Raw genomic sequence first — 18,507 nt, forward strand, 5'->3', positions numbered from 1 at the left:
TCTAATTCATTAAAAACCACATACAGTCCTCCTATAGAAGGCCATACCACAACACTAGGTGAATGCTATTTATTCATGTAGCAGGAGTTTTAGATATCATGTTGTGTGTGCCTCATTATTAATAATTACATTAAATAAAGAATTCCAGGAAGTCTTTAACTATGGAGCAATAAGCAGGAACACTAAATATCAGGACAGTTTTATAGAATAAATAAATCTTGCAAATATTTCCAAATGTATTGAGAAGGAGGGGATTTGGGAGGAGGATAATGTAGGATTTAAGCATGCACCCTAACATGAAGCAATCTTCTTCTCTCTTTTATGGGCTGCTCCTCACCTTCTATGGATAGCATATATATCTTTTTACTATCGCCTTATTTCTGGTTTCTATCAGTGCCTCCCTGCTCCTCACATACTGTTTCTATATCGCTTCACCTCATCTTTGTTTCAGTCCCTCTCACTGAGGTTCGCCCTTTTCCTTGGGAGCTGTTTGGAAGATCCCTTCTCCCCATATGCCCTGTCACCCATTTTACTTCCTTCTCTTACAAGGCCCCGCTTCACACTGATCACCCCTTTAGCTAAGGAGAACTTCATGTCTTCAACCAGCGAGAAGGATCTGACTAAAGAAGAGAACACAACATGAGATGCTCCTAAACCCTACAAGCTGAGAGGGCAAAAGGCCAAACGAATATTCTCTACCTTAATAGAACGGAACTGCATTCCTCTTCTTGGTCTCCTTTCTCTTTACAGCCTACATTTGTTTCTCTTCCCTCTATCCTATTTGTTTAGTCTGCTATTCCCTCTGTAGTCCAATTTGTGCATTTTGCTCTACCCTGTTTTCTCTCCTTTCTCCTACACCTTCAACTGGGTTTTTGGTCTTCCTCCCTTAAAAGTGTACGTGTATTTCTGCTCTTGAATTTAGCATTCCCCCAGCAAAATCAAAGAATGTCCTGCAGTGCCACTTCACTCTATGCAGATTGGTGCTCTTCCAGTTTCTCCCTGAAATTCCCCTCTATTGTACTCTGTATAATTCAGAGTGAAATTAAAATAATTCAGTGGCGTCATCTTGCAGTCTACAGTGCATAGAACATAACAGAATGGTAGGGGGAGCAAAAGAACTGGGTAGCAAGCGCTAATTGAACAAGGTGGCAGAGAGAAAAAAGGACCCTGCTTGACCTTTAAAAAGTGAACAGAAAGTTTTTCAACACAAGAGAATGAACCAAGCAAACATCATGCTTTTGCATAAACTTGGTCAATGTGTAGCAACAGTCATCTTCCCTCCCCAATGTGCATTACCATGTCCCTGTAACAGGGGTGGGCAAACTTTTTGGCCTGTGGGCCACATCAGGGTTCCAAAACTGTATGGAGGACTGGGTAGGGGTCTGTGACTCCCCAAACAGCCTGGCCCCCACTCTCTATCTGCCCCCTCCCACTTCTTGCCCCCAGACTGCCCCACTCATAACTCTCGACCACCCCCTCTCAGGATCTCCCATCCCTAGCCGCCCCTTCCCCCCCAGGACCCCACCTCCTATCTTACACCCCCTGCTCCCTGTCCCCTGACTGCCCCAACCCCTATCCACACCCTCGCCCCCTGACAGGCCCCCCAGGACTCCCACGCCTATCCAACCGACCCCTGTCCCGCCTTCTGGGACCCCCTGCCCCTTATCCAACCCCCCTGCTCCCAGCCCCCTTACCATGCTGCTCAGAGCAATAGGACTGGCAGCCACGCCACCTGGCCAGAGCCAGCCACGCTGCCCCGCCGCCCAGAGCGCTGGCAGCACGGCGAACTGAGGTTGCCGGGGGGGGGGGGGGGGGGGGGGGGGGGGGGGGAGGGGAGAGGAAACAGGAGGAGAGGGGCCGGGGACTAGCCTCCCTAGCTGGGAGCTCAAGGGCCAGGCAGGATGGTCCCACGGGCCAGATGTGGCCCGCAGGCCGTAGTTTGCCCACCTCTGATCTATACCCATATTGCATAGTTACAATTACTTCATTTGCAGTGCAACATTCAATTTATGCCCTACTGATGAACATAAGCCTTGCCTTTGCCTGCATCTGCTCCTAGATCTCATGAAAATAAAGAGTTTAATAATGGCTAAAGTGGGGTACGGGTGATGGATGAAAGAGCAGACAATGGAAAGTTGTATGTTTGCAAAGGATTGTTTTGCTTACCATGCATGTCTCCCCCAAACCAAAGCACAAATCTCTCCGCCAACAAGGGGGACAGATGCCAGCCGCACCTTTTGAAATGAGCACTAAATTTCAAACCCCATTATAATGGAGACCACAACTTCAAACCACAACTAAGCATGAAAATGAAGATACAGACAGATCCTTACCGAGATGAGAGTGGGCAGTGCATCCATTAAATACAGCACATTTCATATTTACAAAACCCCTAAAGTTTAGTATTAAACCAACAAATGTTCTACCTGCTCCAGAAAGGAAAACACATGGCACCTTTCGAGCAAGAACTAGAACAGGGGTAGGCAACCTATGGCACGCGTGCCAAAGGCGGCACGTGAGCTGATTTTCAGTGGCACTCATACTGCCCAGGTCCTGGCCACCAGTCCGGGGGGCTCTGCATTATAATTTAATTTTAAATGAAGCTTCTTAAACATTTTAAAAACCTTATTTATTTTACATACAACAATAGTTTAGTTATATATTATAGACTTATAGAAAGAGACCTTCTAAAAACGTTAAAATGTATTACTGGCACGTGAAACCTTAAATTAGAGTGAATAAATGAAAACTTGGCACACCACTTCTAGTTCAGGGGTCGGCAACCTTTCAGAACATGCTTCCCTGGATAACTGCAAACATGGTTTTTATGCTCAGCAGCGAAAGATTCAAATAGATTAAAAGGCAAACAATGTGGGAACACAAAGTTAAGGTAGCCCAGGTATAGCTTGTGCCCTTCCAGAACACTAAGTTCAGCAAAACCCAAGCTTCTGAAAACCTGGAAACACAGAGTTAAAGATGTATGGATGTTTACCTTAAGTCTGGCCCTGAGCTGGCTATAGCCACTAGGAATTATCTGCATGTATGCCAGCTGCATTCACTGTGTTAAGTGTCGCTGTACTGAATAATAGAGGAGTAAATTGGAGCAGCTTGAAAGAGCTGCGATTATAATATGAGAAGATCTGGGTCTGAGTCCCCCATTGTGCATTATCAAAGGAAAAAGGTGCACGTGTCCCATAAGGTTCCAGTCTACATCATTTCAGTATAGAATTGTGTAGGTTAGGTCAGCGACAGGACACTTGCAACAGGTATTGTCAGTAGTGAGGTGAGATATGAGAGCAGTCTGTGGATATAATGATGGGTAGGGAAAAAAACATAGGTTTAGGGGCTGCAAGTGTGAAGGGGCTGTTAATTTCACAAGTGTGGTAGGCTTAGTGTTTGAGAGCAGGGCAAACACAGGGAGCCCCAGTCCATTACAGTAAACAGGGAGAATGGGAGCGTGTATGTGTTATGGACATATGAAGACATCACTCAAAAAGGGAAGATTTAAGGTTACATGGGCATCTACTTTAACTCTATTTCCTCATTTTCAGAAATTTGAGTATTCATTAATTCAATGTTCTGGAAGTTTGTTATCGCTGGGCAACTTTAACTCTACATTAATGAATTTCTTTTTCCCATTTCATTTCCTGATTTTTTAAACAAAGATAAATGTTTGCTGATAGGAGTTAGTAGTCAATTAGAAGGCTGTAGTTCTCACCTAGGTTTGCAGCGGATATGCTACTGTGGCTAGGTAATAATCAAAAGAACTAGCTTTTATAAAGTTACTTCTGGGGGAATTTTGCACTACTGCACATGCACATAATTAATGAGCCATGCATATTTTTAATTTTTTGCGCAGCAAAAAAGCTTCTGCTGAAATGTTGCTGCAGTTCTGCCTTTTGCTCACCAGAGGGCTCTGTGGTGCAAGAATAGCAGCAGCTCCCAGCAGAAAAAAACTTCTGCAGTTCCGCCTTTTTCCCCAGAGGGTTCTGTGGCAACAGAACAAAGCAGCAGCACCCAGCCAGCTAGGGAAGAGAAAGAGCCTGCCTTCTTCCCAGTGCCTGTCAGGCTAGGTCAGGAGCTTTGGGGAGACACACAGTGTGGGGTGCGGGGGGAGTCACATGAGCTCATAAGGGCTAGCGCGGGAAGACAACCTGGGGCAGGGACTGGATGGGAGTGGAGGCATAGGGCCATGGGGGGGGGGGGGGAGTGCAGGGACACATGGTGATAGGTGTGTGTGCAGAGCTACATAGGGACAGAGGGTGGCTGGGTAGAGGCACAGACACATGGGGATGGGGGAGAGGGTACAGAGCCACAAAGGGACAGGGGAGTGGCCGGTGGGGGCACAAACGCATGGGGACGGGGGATGGGATACAGAGCCACAAAGGGATAGGGAAGTGGCTGGGTGGGGGCACAGACACATGGGGACGGGGAGCAGGGCGACATGGGGATGGGGGGAATGGGTGTCTGAGTGGGGGGTCACATGTGGACAGGGGATGCAAGGACACATGGGGTGCAGAAACACATGGGGACAGGGGCAGATGTGCCTGACTGAATGGGAGAGGCTAGGGGTCAGCCACGGTCTGCATGGGAAAAGCTCCCTAACAATCCCTCTCCTCCCCCCTAAAAAACCTGTTCCATACTTTTCCCACCTATACCCAACAAACCTCAAAGTTCACACTCCAGGTTCCTTCCCAGCAATTTACTTCCCTCTCCCTCAGCATCTCCATTATCCCTGACTCCCCCAAGCCTTTGCACTGCTTCTGAAGGGTGCGGGAAATACGGTTCTGTATTGTAGTTTAAATGAATTATTACTCAGAGTTCTGTATTCATATGCCTAGTAAGCAATCTACTTGTTAAAAAACATTTCCTGAATCTTTTTTGTTGTCTGTATTGTTACAGACATACTTGCTGACAGGTATTTTGAAATAAATGACCAAAAATAATTGAAACTGGTGTGATTATACTGTATTATTTTGACAAATAAAATATGCAGAATTTTAAAATATCGTGTGCAAAATTTTTAAATTTTTGGCACATAATTCCCCCAGGAATAATACAGTGTTTTTCATCAATAGACTTCAAAGGTTCTGAGGCGGCTTTGTTTTTCTGGGGTTGTCTGAGCCCCTCTCCCCGCCTGCATTCCCATTTAAGAATCTGCTACTCTACTGGGTAGCTGGCTTGGAGCATGCACCACGAACATACTGCTGAGACTGGAGTGAGGAGCTGCAAATGGGTATGCTTGACATATCAGAACTCTTCAGCACTGGGGAAGAGGGAAAGGAATGCCTATGACATGAATGGAGCAGCTCATGTCTCAGAGCTACTGCTTCAGCTGGCATTTATCTTCATTGGATATTCTCTTTCAGCTGAGAATATCTCATTGAAACTGATGGGCCACTTCACACCTCTCTGAGCCTAGTGTGTTACTGTGGAGCTTCCATTCTCACTCTGATTTTTTCAGTAGCAGAGCAAAAGGTCTGCTGACCCTCTGTTGCTTTTTACAGATTCAGACTAACACGGCTACCCCTCTGATTCTTTAAAGATAGACTGTTCTAAGTGTCTTAAAACCATATGTTTAATCAGATTCTCTTTAAATTTGATGTGTCCAATGGGGTATGATCTGTGATCCAAATTTGGGGCCATTTGCATAGGCAACGATTTCTGCTCGCGCCAGTGCGTACTCGACCCTCCCCTCTACCTCCAGCCCCGCCCCATTCCAACCCCTTCCCCAAAGTCTCTGCCCCCTCCCTGCCCCTATTCCAACTCCTTCCCCAAATCCCCACTCTGGCCCCGCCTCCTCCCCTGAGCACACCACATTCCCGCTCCTCCCCCCTCCTTCCCGGAGCTTGCTATGCTGCCAAACAGCTGTTTGGCAGCAGCAAGCGCTGGGAGGTAGGCAGAGGAGCGGGGACGTGGCACACTAAGGGGAGGAGGCGGAGGTGAGGGGGGCGCGGGGGACAGCTTGGCTGCCGCTGGGTGCACTAATTTTTCCCCATGGGTGCTCCAGCTCCGAAGCACCCACAGAGTCGGCGCCTATGGCCATTTGACCAGACCTTCAGAGATACAGCCCCCAGGAAAAAATTTAGCCTTTCACTAAGTTCACAGATACTAGCAACTCTGTTTGAGACCTACCCTGAGCAGCAGTCTGACTATAAATATTTGGAAAAAATCTGCCTTTGTCAAGGTGGGGTTTTTGAGGAGTGAGAGTACAACGGAATATTAAGAAGGCACTAAAACTGTTTTGAAAAGAAAATAATTTACTTATGAATGCTTACAGGAAGGGGAGCATGATTAGGGATGCAAGGTAGGTGGTAATAGGGGAAGAAGGGTTTGGGTATGTAGTGAGGGATGAGGTATTATGGGGAGTGGGATAAATGGGAATGATTGGAGGGGCTCATCAGAGTGAGGGTTGAGATTAGGGCAAGTGGGAGGGATAGCAGAGGGATTTGGGGGGGATCAGTGGTACGGGGTCTGTTATCCCTGAATTTTCCTCTTGTGTGTGTTCTGGGATCTGTGGGAGTCCTGCCCCTCTGAAGGGGCCTGAGCCTCTCTTCTTGCCTGCCATGTGTTTGGGGACTTGGGGGACCCTGCTGCTCTTGGGGTGTCTGAGCCATCTAAAATCCAGAAAATAAATAGTAAAGATATACATATCCCAAGTGTAGGATTGATGAGGAGACACAGGCGCCTGCTTCCTCTGGGCCCCAGGCCCTGCCCCCACCCAACCTCTTCCCCCAAGCTCCCACACCCGCCCTTCCCATCTCCACTCCGTCCTGCCTCTTCCTGCCCCCACTTCACCCCTCCCCCCAAGGTCCCACCCCCACACCGCCTTTTCCCACCAAGTTCCACCCCATCTCTGCTCCTGCCCCTCCCTCCCAGGACCTCCTGCACGCTACGTAACAGCTGATTGAGCGGGTGAGAGGCGCTGGGAGGGAGGGGGGAGCTGAATGCCAGTGGGTACTGAGCACCCACTAATTTTTTTCTGTGGGTGCTCCAGCCCAGAGCACCCACTGAGTCAGTGCCTATGGAAGGAGGCTGACCAGAGTATGTGGGGGAGAGGCTCAGATTGGAAAGGGGGAGGACTGGGTAAACCTGGGGCATGGCTGGAGAAGCCTGTCTGAAGCAGGGGCAGGATTCCCAGCTAGGGGTGGGTATTTCCCCCCCCAAAATAAAAATCCCCCTTTGACAGAGGTAGATTAGAGCAATTTGCCTGCTTCCACCCCATGCCTAATTTCTGCCATGGGTTGGATCTGAACTCACAATGCCTGGGGTGGTACTCAGAATCACACTCTTGGGGCTTGTCTATACTTACCGCGCTGGTTCGGCGGTAGGCAATCGAACTTCTGGGTTCGATTTATCGCGTCTTGTCTGGACGCGATAAATCGAACTCAGAAGTGCTCCCCGTCGACTCCGGTAATCCTGCTCGCCGCGAGGAGTACGCGGAGTCGACAGGGGAGCCTGCCTGCCGGGTGTGGACCGCGGTAAGTTCGAAGTAAGGTACGTCGACTTCAGCTACGTTATTCACGTAGCTGAAGTTGCGTACCTTACTTCGATTTGGGGGTTTAGTGTAGACCAAGCCTTGGAGTCACTCAGGGCCTCTAATATAGAGAGAGTTAGCCCTTGTCTGCCCTAAGAAATTAGGTCAGTATAATTATATTGATCAGGGGTGTGGGGGGAAAAAAAAAAAAAGCCAATCTAACCCCTGGTGTAGACAACACTATTCTCCCACCAACCTAGCTACCACCTATAAGGGAAGTGGACTACCTAAGCCATAGTGCCTTCACTGAAGTACCACTGTGCCGCCACAGCATTTTAAGTATAGACACAAGCCCTTAGACACAAACACGCATGGCATGCATGCAAGATGACAACAGAGCAGCAGCAGCAACTGCATTGGGGCAGTCAGCTTCTCACAACTCAGACATGGAGGTAACTGGGCTAAGTGTAGGGTGTGTCTACACTTAAACCGCTGCAGCAGAGCAGCTCCACTGTAGCACTTCAATGTAAACACTACTTACATCAATGAGGGGGCTTTTCCCATTGGCGTACGTAAACCACCTCCCCAAGAGGCAGTAGCTAGATCGATGGAAGGATTCTGTCAACCTAGCACCATCTACACCAGCAGTTAGACTGGCATAGCTACATCTCACAGGGATGTGGATTTTTCACAACCATGAGAGACATAGCTCTGCCAATGTAAGTTCACAGTGTAGACATGCCCATACAAAAGCTACAAGGAAAGATTAAAGGTTATGTATAGAGAAATGTGCATGCAGACCTCGCCTGATTTATTTCACCCTTTGCTCTGCATGTTGTGTACCTATGAGTGAATGAATGAATCATGTTTATTTTGAAGACGCTGGTTTTGAGTCACTTTAACAACCCAGCTCCTCATACGGATGAGGCATACAGGTGCCAAACCGAGATGGGCCTGTTGCATTCACATGGTTGGGAAACCGGGCGAGCTGCAACCCAGAGATCCAGTCAGAACGGCAGGGCTGTGTGGTTCACCCAGAGTGGCAGACATGAAACCAGGTCAACTATGTGGTATGCTTGAGAGAGACTAAAACAGTTCTAAGGCTCAATTTGCCTTGTAACCTGGACACCAAATACTAGAAACTACAGAAGAAAAGAGTAATAGAAAAAATTAATCTAACTCAATCCCAATATTTTTGAATGATATGAAACTCCAAAACATCTGCATTAAAGTCCCAGTGCATACAACATGTTTTCCCTAATCCAAACAAAAGAAATTCCCCTCAATTCAATGCAAAAGAGCTACTTGGATATAGCAATGCAAAGTACCATACGGATAATCCCACCAAGATTGAAGATGTACAGGTTTAAATGCTTTTTGATTTGTAATCATTTGAATTAAATTCTATATACAACAGAAAATTTTCCAAAATTATATCTGATGAAGTTATTTTCACTACAAGTCAAGATGCTGGTGAGGAAATAATGGCAAAATATTTTCTTCCAGTCTATTTCTTATAAATATCTAGTATACAAACTGTCAATATTCTAACAGAAACACTGTTACAGTTCTTGAAGCCACCAGGCTTTTCTATTTTATTTCTATAATATAGTCAAACAGTAAAGTGTTATCACAACATCTTGAAAGTGTCTTCCTCTGGAAACTTAATGCACTAAAGGCTAGTCAGCACTACTGAATGTAAACAGACCATGCATGCACCCTTTTCTGCCATCTGTGAAAGTTGGCCAACCATGCAGGTAACTATCACTCTTACCACAGCAACCTAAAGGCCAAAAAGTTGACAGAGTTCACTATTAAGTTTCCTTTTTTCCTTTGGATACTTCTACCTAGGATTCAAGTTCTGTAGACACTTCTTAAACAGAGGCAATTTTTTAAAAAGAACAAATTAAACCTCTCTTGCATATTTATCCATTTTTTCTGAAAGATTTGACGGACTAGCCAGTTCTATCATGCCTGATAATTTACTGCTCCTTAATGATACAGTTTGATCCCTGACTCTCAAAAGTGGGTATTGATAAAACGGGCATTTTCATAAAATGAACAGATTTTGCTGATTACTTGTGCTAAAGTTTTGCTTTAGCTTTTGCATTATCTTAGTAATTTCACACCTCAAGTTTCCCCAAATATATTTTTCACCAATTCACCCCACTCTGCAAATATATTCAAGACTTTGTCATGTACCCCACTCTGCAAATATATTCAAGACTTTGTCATGTCTCTAGACATACTACCATTTGAGCCACAATGCAGACAGATAAAAAAAAATGTTCCAAAAAAAGACTGCCTACTGAGCCCTAATGATTGGAACTGTGAACAGTCTATCCTACAGCCAGCAGGAGCCAAACAGAACAAAACAGTAGTCCAACCCATTTTCACACAAACCATATTAAAATATTTGGGTTTACAGGTACATCTAAGAATTCTTTAATTTTGTACGTGTAACATTCATTTTGAAATGAAAATTCAATGAACAGCTTAAGCCTGGCACATAGGGCTCCAAATACTATCCATTTGAAAAAAGAAAAAGAATAGCCAGTCTCTAAATTTTTTCCCACTTTAGGCTTCATTCTCCACTTGTTCACCTCCAGACACTGACAATTGGCTTCCTTCCTTTGTACCTCCCCCACCACCACTCTACTCACCACTCCTTAAACACCCCCTTTGGATTCTTCCTACCTAGTTCTTCCTTCCCTCCCAAATCTTCATGCATTTAAGGTGTACTGCAAAGGTTTTTTTGTTTGTTTGTTTTTGTTTTTAAACCCTGATGTTTAAGAGACTCTAGAAGAGAAAAAAAAAGTATATTAACTGCATATTTTGCGCTGTATTTATAGTAAACTGAAATATTCATTAACTTTGCTAACTTTAACTGTTAGGGCTGAAAGTTTATTTGCCAGGTAACTGTGTCTGACTATATATAAAGTTTCAGCAAGAACAGTTTGAGCATGAGGTTGGAGGAAAATAAGTTGTTTTGCTGATGCCAACTGTTCTGTTGAGAAACTGCAGTATCTCTGTAGTGCCTTTTGCTTTACCCATGAAAATCCATTCAAATTTTCCTAACTTATGAGCCACTGAAAATTTGAACACACTCGGCAGAGGTTTGTTATAGAGGCTGGCAGCAAATTTCTCCAAACTTTGTGTCTACTGAGCACCTTCCATCCCAGTGCTGAGCAGGGAGTTTTCCTTCAACTGCTCCTCCCAGCTGCTGTGAGCAACAGTAGCACTGGGCCCTAGAACTGAGAACAAGGAAACTCGATCGCCTCCATTCTCCATGCTCCCCCTATTGGCATCCGGACAACATAGAGGAAGCAGTCAAACTCAAATACAGAGGTATGAAGAGCAGAGAAACGACAAGGTAGGAAGGTAAAGAAACAGAGGGAAAGAAGAATCTAACCACTAAAACACACGCCACTCCAGAACCTGAAATAGAATCCAGGATTCCTGAGTCCTAACACTCCTCTGTCAGCAAATACCTGTAAAACCCACTGGCAAAGAATGTGTCTCATCTCCTTCAAATGACAGGCCCACACAGTATAACTGCCTACTACTAGTTACTCCATTAGCTCATGCAGCAGAGGTCTGTGCTGTGGATCTGACTGTTCCAAACCCGTTACTGAAATGTTTGGGCTTTTTCATTTTACCGGTTTTTAACAAGCTAGGAAGTGACATTTATACAAGCTATGTCAAAATAATGTTAAGGTTGCAATCTCAAGCACTCAAAAGTTAGGAAATGCCAGAATTAAAGTTGCCTATAAGGTATCTTATCTAACAAATTTTATAAAATTATTATAGTAAAAAAAAAATAAAAGTGAAAAATACGGTTCTAATGCTGTAAACACTTAAGCAGGTACATAACTTTACTCACATGAATAGTCCCATTGAAGTCAATGGGACTACCAGTCATACTTAAAGTTAAGCAAGTGCATAAACAGTTGCAGAATCAGGAACTAAAATTATTTTTATCATCATCATTGTGAAATGCAGTCTGCGTCACTATAAAACAAAATTATTGTAGTGTTAATGAAAAGTTTAGGCTTCCAATACATTAACAAAGTTACTGTAAACATTTTATACCCAGCCCAAAATTTTCAAAAACAGAAATCCATATTAGGCACTTAAGGGTAGGAATTTCAAAAGCACTTAAATGCATCCAATGAAGTAGGCTGTAGCCCACGAAAGCTTATGCTCAAATAAATTTGTTAGTCTCTAAGATGCCACAAGTACTCCTGTTTTTTTAAAAGCATGTAACTGACTAAGGAGCACAAGTCCCATTAACTTTACAAGGCAAACCCTGTCTGGAAATGTTTTCACGTGGCTACTTGCCCCCACTTTCTTGCCTTATGTAAGTTTAAGCTATAGAAGGTGATGTTGACTGCAAATATAGCACAATTATTTGCTTATCACTAGTTGGTGTTGGTCTCACAGTAAGGAAGTTAATGAGGCCCTTGGCATGTCTTTTTAAGTTTGAAACTTCTTAGTAGAAAAAAGTTATGTAAAATTGTACCAATTAGAAAATTTTAAAAAAAAGTTCCAATACAATCATTTTAAAAATGTAACACTATAAAATGTAAAAACACAATCTGATTTCATTTTTTAAAAGTTTAAATAAAAAAATTCATGATCTAAATAAAAAAATCAGATTTTTAAAGGAGTTATTTTTATCTACCCTGGTACCAGGCACCGAACGTACTGAATAAGGCAAGGATCTTGTGGAAAAAATGGTATGTATTGATGTAGTAAAAGACTATCATAATGCATATGAACAAGGGAGCGAAATTAAGGTTAAGCAACTTACTTCTGGAATTTCTTAGTGATTGACTTTGTAACACTGTAACCATTACATTCTCCTAATGTAATGTTTTCGTATGTAATCTGATAATACTTCACATCTGTACGGTGCTTTGTTTTTAAAGCACAGCACAAACTTCAATCATCCCAACAACAGCCTTCAATGTGGTTACACAAGAGTGAGGGCATAATTTCAAGATGGGGCAGCTGCACAAGTATAAGTTATTCTCTATTTGGCGTGCAATCATTGGTGACAATAAGGAAGAAAATACTTAGTGCCCAAACTTAATTTGCAGGCCTGACAGTCAAATAAATCTTTGTATTGACATATTTTACCAAATTTGATATGGAATTAGTAAACACGCAAACATAAAATCTTGATGCCTTTTCCCCCCAGACTGACTATTCCATGTAGAAACACACTTTAATACAGGCTTTTTGCACAAAATATCCATTTTCAAATTCACCCCTCTGCCACCAAGAAGTTCACGCACACACACCCAAAAAAAAAAAAAAAAAAAAAGGAGTGAGCGTGCCTTTGCTACACTGCAGCAAGCTTTTAAACAATTTCAAAAGCTGTTTGCATTCATGCTGAATTCAGTGATAATGGGGCACACATACAAAGACTAACAAAAGCCAGCCTTATTAGGGAGGGGGAAATAAAGGTTTGCCAAAAAGAAAACAAAAGGAGAACGTTGGCAACATTTAAAGGTGAAAGAGCACAGAGTACTAAGTAACTGCAATACAATTTTAAAGTGTCTGCAGTGCTAACACAGTGGAGTACAAATATGTGTGTTGCAAGGGTCCTTGATAAGAAACAACATGATGGAAAGATTCACATTCATCTATATACTTTTGTGTTCATTTAAAACAATTTCATCTTGGTACTTTATCTGTACACAAATGGACATTCTCCTCCTCAGCTCATCTTTACCCTGTGATGAAATCAAAGCTGATTTGTAACATCACAGTCATTTCTATAATAGGAAATAAACATGTTACATACATTTACAACTTCTCTGCAAGACCAACAAAGAACTTGGGTTGAGTTGTGAGGGAGTAAATACAAAAAGCTATATAGTATTAGTAAAAGGTAGAGTAAATGACAAGCAAAGAAGAACAACTGTTTTCCTCTACACACCTCCCCAACTAAACATTTATTTACACTTACCCTCTATCAGCTCTCACTTAAACCTTTCCAAAGGCAGAGAAAAGTGGTCTCCAACCATTTTTATATTGGAGTAATTGGACAATATTTGGAATGCAAAGGTGTTTAGATTAATGATGGTTTAAAGTCCTAACAAGTTATAAATAGAGCCCTACCAAATTCAAGGTCCATTTTGGTCAATTTCATGGTCACGGGATTTTAAAAGTAGTAAATTTAATTATTTCTGTTATTTAAATCTGAAATTTCACAGTGTTGTAACTGAAGGGGTCCTAGCTCAAAAGCGGGTTGTGGAAGGGTTGTAAGGTTATTGTGGGGGGGAGGGGTAGGTCACAGTATTGCTACCATTACTTCTGTGCTGCCTTCAGAGCTGGGAGCCTTGGCCAGCAGTCGCCACTCTCTGAAGGCAGCAGCGCAGAAGTAAGGGTGGCATAGCAGGGTATTGCTACCCTTACTTCTGCACTGCTTCTGGTGGGGTGCTGCCTTCAGAGCAGGGTGCCTAGCCAGCAGCCACTGCTCTACGGCCACCCAGCTCTGAAGGCAGTGCAGAAGTAAGGGTGGCAATACCGTGATCCCACCCCTAGAATAACCAAGCAACACCACCTCCTACAGCCCTCTTTTGGGTCAGGACCCCAGTGTGAGAAATGCTGGTCTCCCCCGTGAAATCTGTATAGTATAGGGTAAAACAATACAAAAGACTTGATTTCATAGGGGAAACCAGATTTCACGGTCCGTGACACATTTTTCATGGCTATGAATTTGGTAGAGCCCTAGTTATAAAGTTATGTTTTCTGTTGATCCAAGACACTGATACAATATTTTATTTAAAAAAAATACATATTAACGGACATCTTGCATGTCAACTTTAATACTGATAGGCTGAAAATGTCAAAAGAGCAAGAAGTTGACTTTAGAAAGGGTAAATGGCCTATAATTCTAGTTCTGTTGCACTGCCATACGTTACAAATATATACTTCTATATGACAGAGAAATTGTGAACAGTCCTCCAGGGCCATCACTCTCTCCTTGTTGATTTTATTTTCCTAATCATCTCTTTTCTATACTTCAGCAACTATTTCAGACAAGTGACTGCACTCTAGTTCTCCCCTTTGTGCTCATCAATATGTCACCTCATTCTATTTTCAGAATTCTAAACTGTCGTGCATTACTGACTGAACCACTTATAAGAGCTAACTGTACAGAGATCCTTCTGAAGATGTTAGATTTTCTGGTGTGCCCACAGGTTGCCATAGATATGTTGTACTTCTTTTCTCTATTCTTCTGAGATATTTTAAAATAAATTGCACTACTGGATTTTAGATTTGAACAAAAATAGCACCTGTTTATACGTTAACATCTGATTAATAGTGAATGCATTCAGTCCCCAAAGAAAACCCCAGACTACAAGTTTTGGAAATGAGTTCAAAAATCTAATGGTTCTCTTTAGAAATTACACACAAACAAGTATATTTTTGAAACCATGCTGAGTATATCATCTCACTGTAAATGGCAAAAAGGAAGTCTCTGATAAGATCCCTCACCCTTCATTTCTGGGCCAGAAGATATACTACATTATTTAATTTAATAAAAACATGGCATATGCCTCTTGTAAAGTAATAACAGAACTGTGCATTTCCCTGATTAGTCAAGGATGACAAATATAGCACCAAAATACTACTGTATTCTATTTCATGCACTTTTCCTGCAGACATCCTGCTGGACATTCAAATGGCTATTAGGTTTCTCTTGATGAGTTCCAGATTCCTTTTCTTAGCCACCAAATCTAACAGTCTATATACTCATACCACCAATAGTAAGAAGTAAAGTGGGTAGCCAAGTTATTGCTAATATATTTGTAATAAAACTAAGAATTTGCTAGGCCAGAGACAGATAAAAGATCAGAAAGGACAGTTACGAGCATTTGCACTCTAAGAGACTCATCCTGCATATCAATGTGTCTATTCACTTAAGTAATGGTGTGCAGAGCAGAGTCCAAATTTCAATGCATACAAGTACGTAGGGTTATTTATAATGCCACAGAATGTTGCTCATGATTATAAAACAATATGCTTGCATATTAGTTGTGATAATGAAATTCTAACTACAATCACAACCACTATTCACCTAAAAGCACCTGAACTCTAAAACAATGGTAAACTAGAACAGCTGCATGTTAATCATATTTACATATTTATTTTACTCGGGATTACCTAATCCCATAATTCATGATGCAGATAGAGTTCTAATTATCCTCCTAAGTGTTCATAAATCAATGGCCCTTCCTCACATAGGTTAAGGCAATGTGTTTCTCAAAGTTTTAAAATGACAAAGTTTACAATAACTGTGTCCTTTTATCTAGGGCAGAGGTCAGCAGATTTCAGAAGTGGTGTGCCGAGTCTTCATTTATTCACTCTAATTTAAGGTTTCGCATGCCAGTAATACATTTCAACGTTTTTAGGTCTCTTTCTATAAATCTAGAATATAATATAAACTATTGTTGTATGTAAAGTAAATAAGGTTTTTAAAATGTTTAAGAAGCTTCATTTAAAATTAAATTAAAATGCAGAGCCCCCCGGACTGGTGGCCAGGACCCGGGCAGTATGAGTGCCACTGAAAATCAGCTCACGTGCCGCCTTCGGCACGTGTGCCATAGGTTGCCTACCCCTGATAAGGGCATTTAAGTTTTACACGTTTTAATACTATGTTTCTACATCTGCAATAATGATGCTAAACAGTCTTATTTTAAAGACTATTTTTACAAATCAACTTTTCAGTACTAATTTAAATGAGTTTCCATCCAATCTATTCATGTAAAATGGGGCGTGCTCTAAATATACGACTAAAATACTGTAACCTGCATATTTTCTTACCACTTGTCTTCTCAGATGAGGAGTGTGAATTGAACATGTACTGAGTGTATCCATAAATTATGTATCCTTAAATGAACTGTCCTCCATCCCATTCAACAACATTCTTTACTATGGGTGACTTTATGGAATGTCTATATTCTCTCTACACAAATCCCAATACACTTACTTCCCTTAAAATATTCATCTATTTTAATAAATTTGCATATTGATTATCAATTACCAAATAAAGCCATATAGATTAGAAACCATCTATTAGCACAGAAGTAAGCAACTGTACTTCATTAGCCACGGTGAGGAAATCAGCATGTTTTCGCATTGAGTTGCAAATTTTAGGCCCCCTCCAGAGGACTCTTACACTGGCAGACCCAATGGCAGGATCAGGGCCATAACCAAGTGCAGTAAGTATTTACAATACTTTAGAAGCACTGTAAAACAAAAGGCAGAAAGTATAGAATCTTAAAGGAGGCTGATTATAGCTCATTCTCTACTCTAGTTTTCATACAGTAAGGAATAATAAAATAGGAAAATATTTTAAATAAACTAATTCATATGACACCTATTTTGAAAGACTTAGCCTGAGTTAAAATTTTTTGCAAGCATTTGAGAAAGAGAGAAAGAAGAAAAATGTTCCATTTATGCAAGAATACATTAAGACTTAGACAGCTCTGAATGTGTTATGATTAGATCCATTTTACTTGAAGGGTTTGGCAGGAGGAAACTTGTTTGAGCTGCACAGCATCAAACCCTGCTATTAAAACCCAGTATTTTAAACCCAGTTATGTGCCAACAGACTCAGCTATTGTGGTAGTTCCCTGAGGCCCTTATCAGCATACAGGATGTTAAAACTTTACTAAACTATTTCCAATTAAGCCAAAGATCTAGAGACCCAACCCAAACAAACTGCAGCACCTCCAATCCTTTTAACCCAGCCGCCAGACAAGGTGCTCTAAACGTTTACGCCTAGGTGAGCCCCTTCCCCCCCCCCTTAGCCACCTTTCTACAAGGAGGTAGCAAGCAGCAGGAAAACAGCAGCGAAAATCTGTCAGGTAAGCGCCTGACCTCCTCCATCTGTTGTCATCACAGTGTGGGGTACAAACACGGTGCCCCCCACCGCCAGGCTCCTGGGCAGAACCCTTCCTAGTGCAAAGCGCTGGGAGTTTCCGAGGTCACCGGGTTCTCCCCCAGACACTTCCCACCGCAGAACATGTGTCGCTTTCCCGTCACCAGCTTATGAATTGCTCCAGCACCTTCTTTCTGGTAATTACACCCCCACCACCACGGCGGAGAGCGCCTCAGGACCCCGCGCCATTGGCATGGCGGGCAAAGCCACCCACCGAACGAGGGGATGCCCAGGGGTCCCCTCCCACACCCCAAGCCAAACCACAGGGAGAACCCAGCAACCCCACCGCAAGTCGCCCAAGAACCCGGGACCTTCCCCCCTTCCCAGCGGGCAGGTCCCCCCTTCAAAGCGACGCGGGAAACCCGCCCAGCCCAGGGCCGCCTCTCAGCCAGGCACCTCCAGCGGCGCCTGGTAGCCGGGCGCCTCCCTCCCGGGCTGGCGGGGGCAGGCACGGCCCTACCCAACCCACCGCGCCGCAGCCCCCTCTCCGAGCCAGGCTGCCCGGCAGCCCCGCCCCGCTGCCCTGGCACTCACGATGGTGACGCTGGCCTTGCGCAGGTCGCGGTTCTCCTCCTGCAGCGCTTTGCACTTCAGCTTGTAGGTCTCCAGCTCGATCTTCAGCACCTTGTTCTCCTGCTGCAGCGAGGCCAGCCGGTTCGTCAGCTCCTCCAGCCGGAACGGCGAGATCACGATGCCGCCCGCCTTGCCGCCCCCCGCGCCGGGGCCCGCCGCACAGCCCGCCGGCGCCACGCCGCTGCCCCCCGCGCCGTCTGTGTCGCTCTCGCTGGCGCTGTCCGCCATCGCCGCGGCCGCCGCCTCCCACCCAGCCGCTGCCTGCCTGCCTGCCTGCGAAGGGAAGAGGGGAGGGGGCGGGGTCGGCCGAGACGCACCGCCTGGGCTGGGCAGCAGGGCGCAGGCTCCGAGCCGCGCTCGCCGGCAAAGCGGGGAGCTGCCCGCTGCACTGCCAGCCCACAGCGACACCGCCCGCGGCCCGGCGCTACTGCAGCCGCCCCCGAGAGCGGCGCTGCGCGGCCAGGGCAGCGGGGAGCGCCCCGCCCCCGCCGGGGCG

The 18,507-nt window shown here is 44.2% G+C and overlaps 1 protein-coding gene across 4 annotated transcripts in view; it reads right to left on the reverse strand.

Moving 5' to 3' along the window:
* CCDC6 (coiled-coil domain containing 6) overlaps positions 1-18,304 on the reverse strand; it is an 83,693-nt gene extending 65,389 nt beyond the window's left edge. For 2 of the 4 annotated variants that reach the window (XM_024101165.3, XM_005307467.5), the window contains exon 1: positions 17,973-18,303. In XM_024101165.3, coding sequence (XP_023956933.1) covers positions 17,973-18,239 — 267 coding nt within the window. In that variant the 5' untranslated portion in view covers positions 18,240-18,303. Of the gene's footprint in view, positions 1-17,972 lie in introns of all 4 variants that reach the window. The other 2 variants (XM_065553393.1, XM_005307466.5) reach the window with 2 other exon arrangements.
* Between the last annotated feature and the right edge of the window lie 203 nt (positions 18,305-18,507).

The sequence above is a fragment of the Chrysemys picta genome, chromosome 7, assembly GCF_011386835.1.
Source record: "Chrysemys picta bellii isolate R12L10 chromosome 7, ASM1138683v2, whole genome shotgun sequence".
Classification (NCBI taxonomy): Eukaryota; Metazoa; Chordata; order Testudines; family Emydidae; genus Chrysemys; species Chrysemys picta.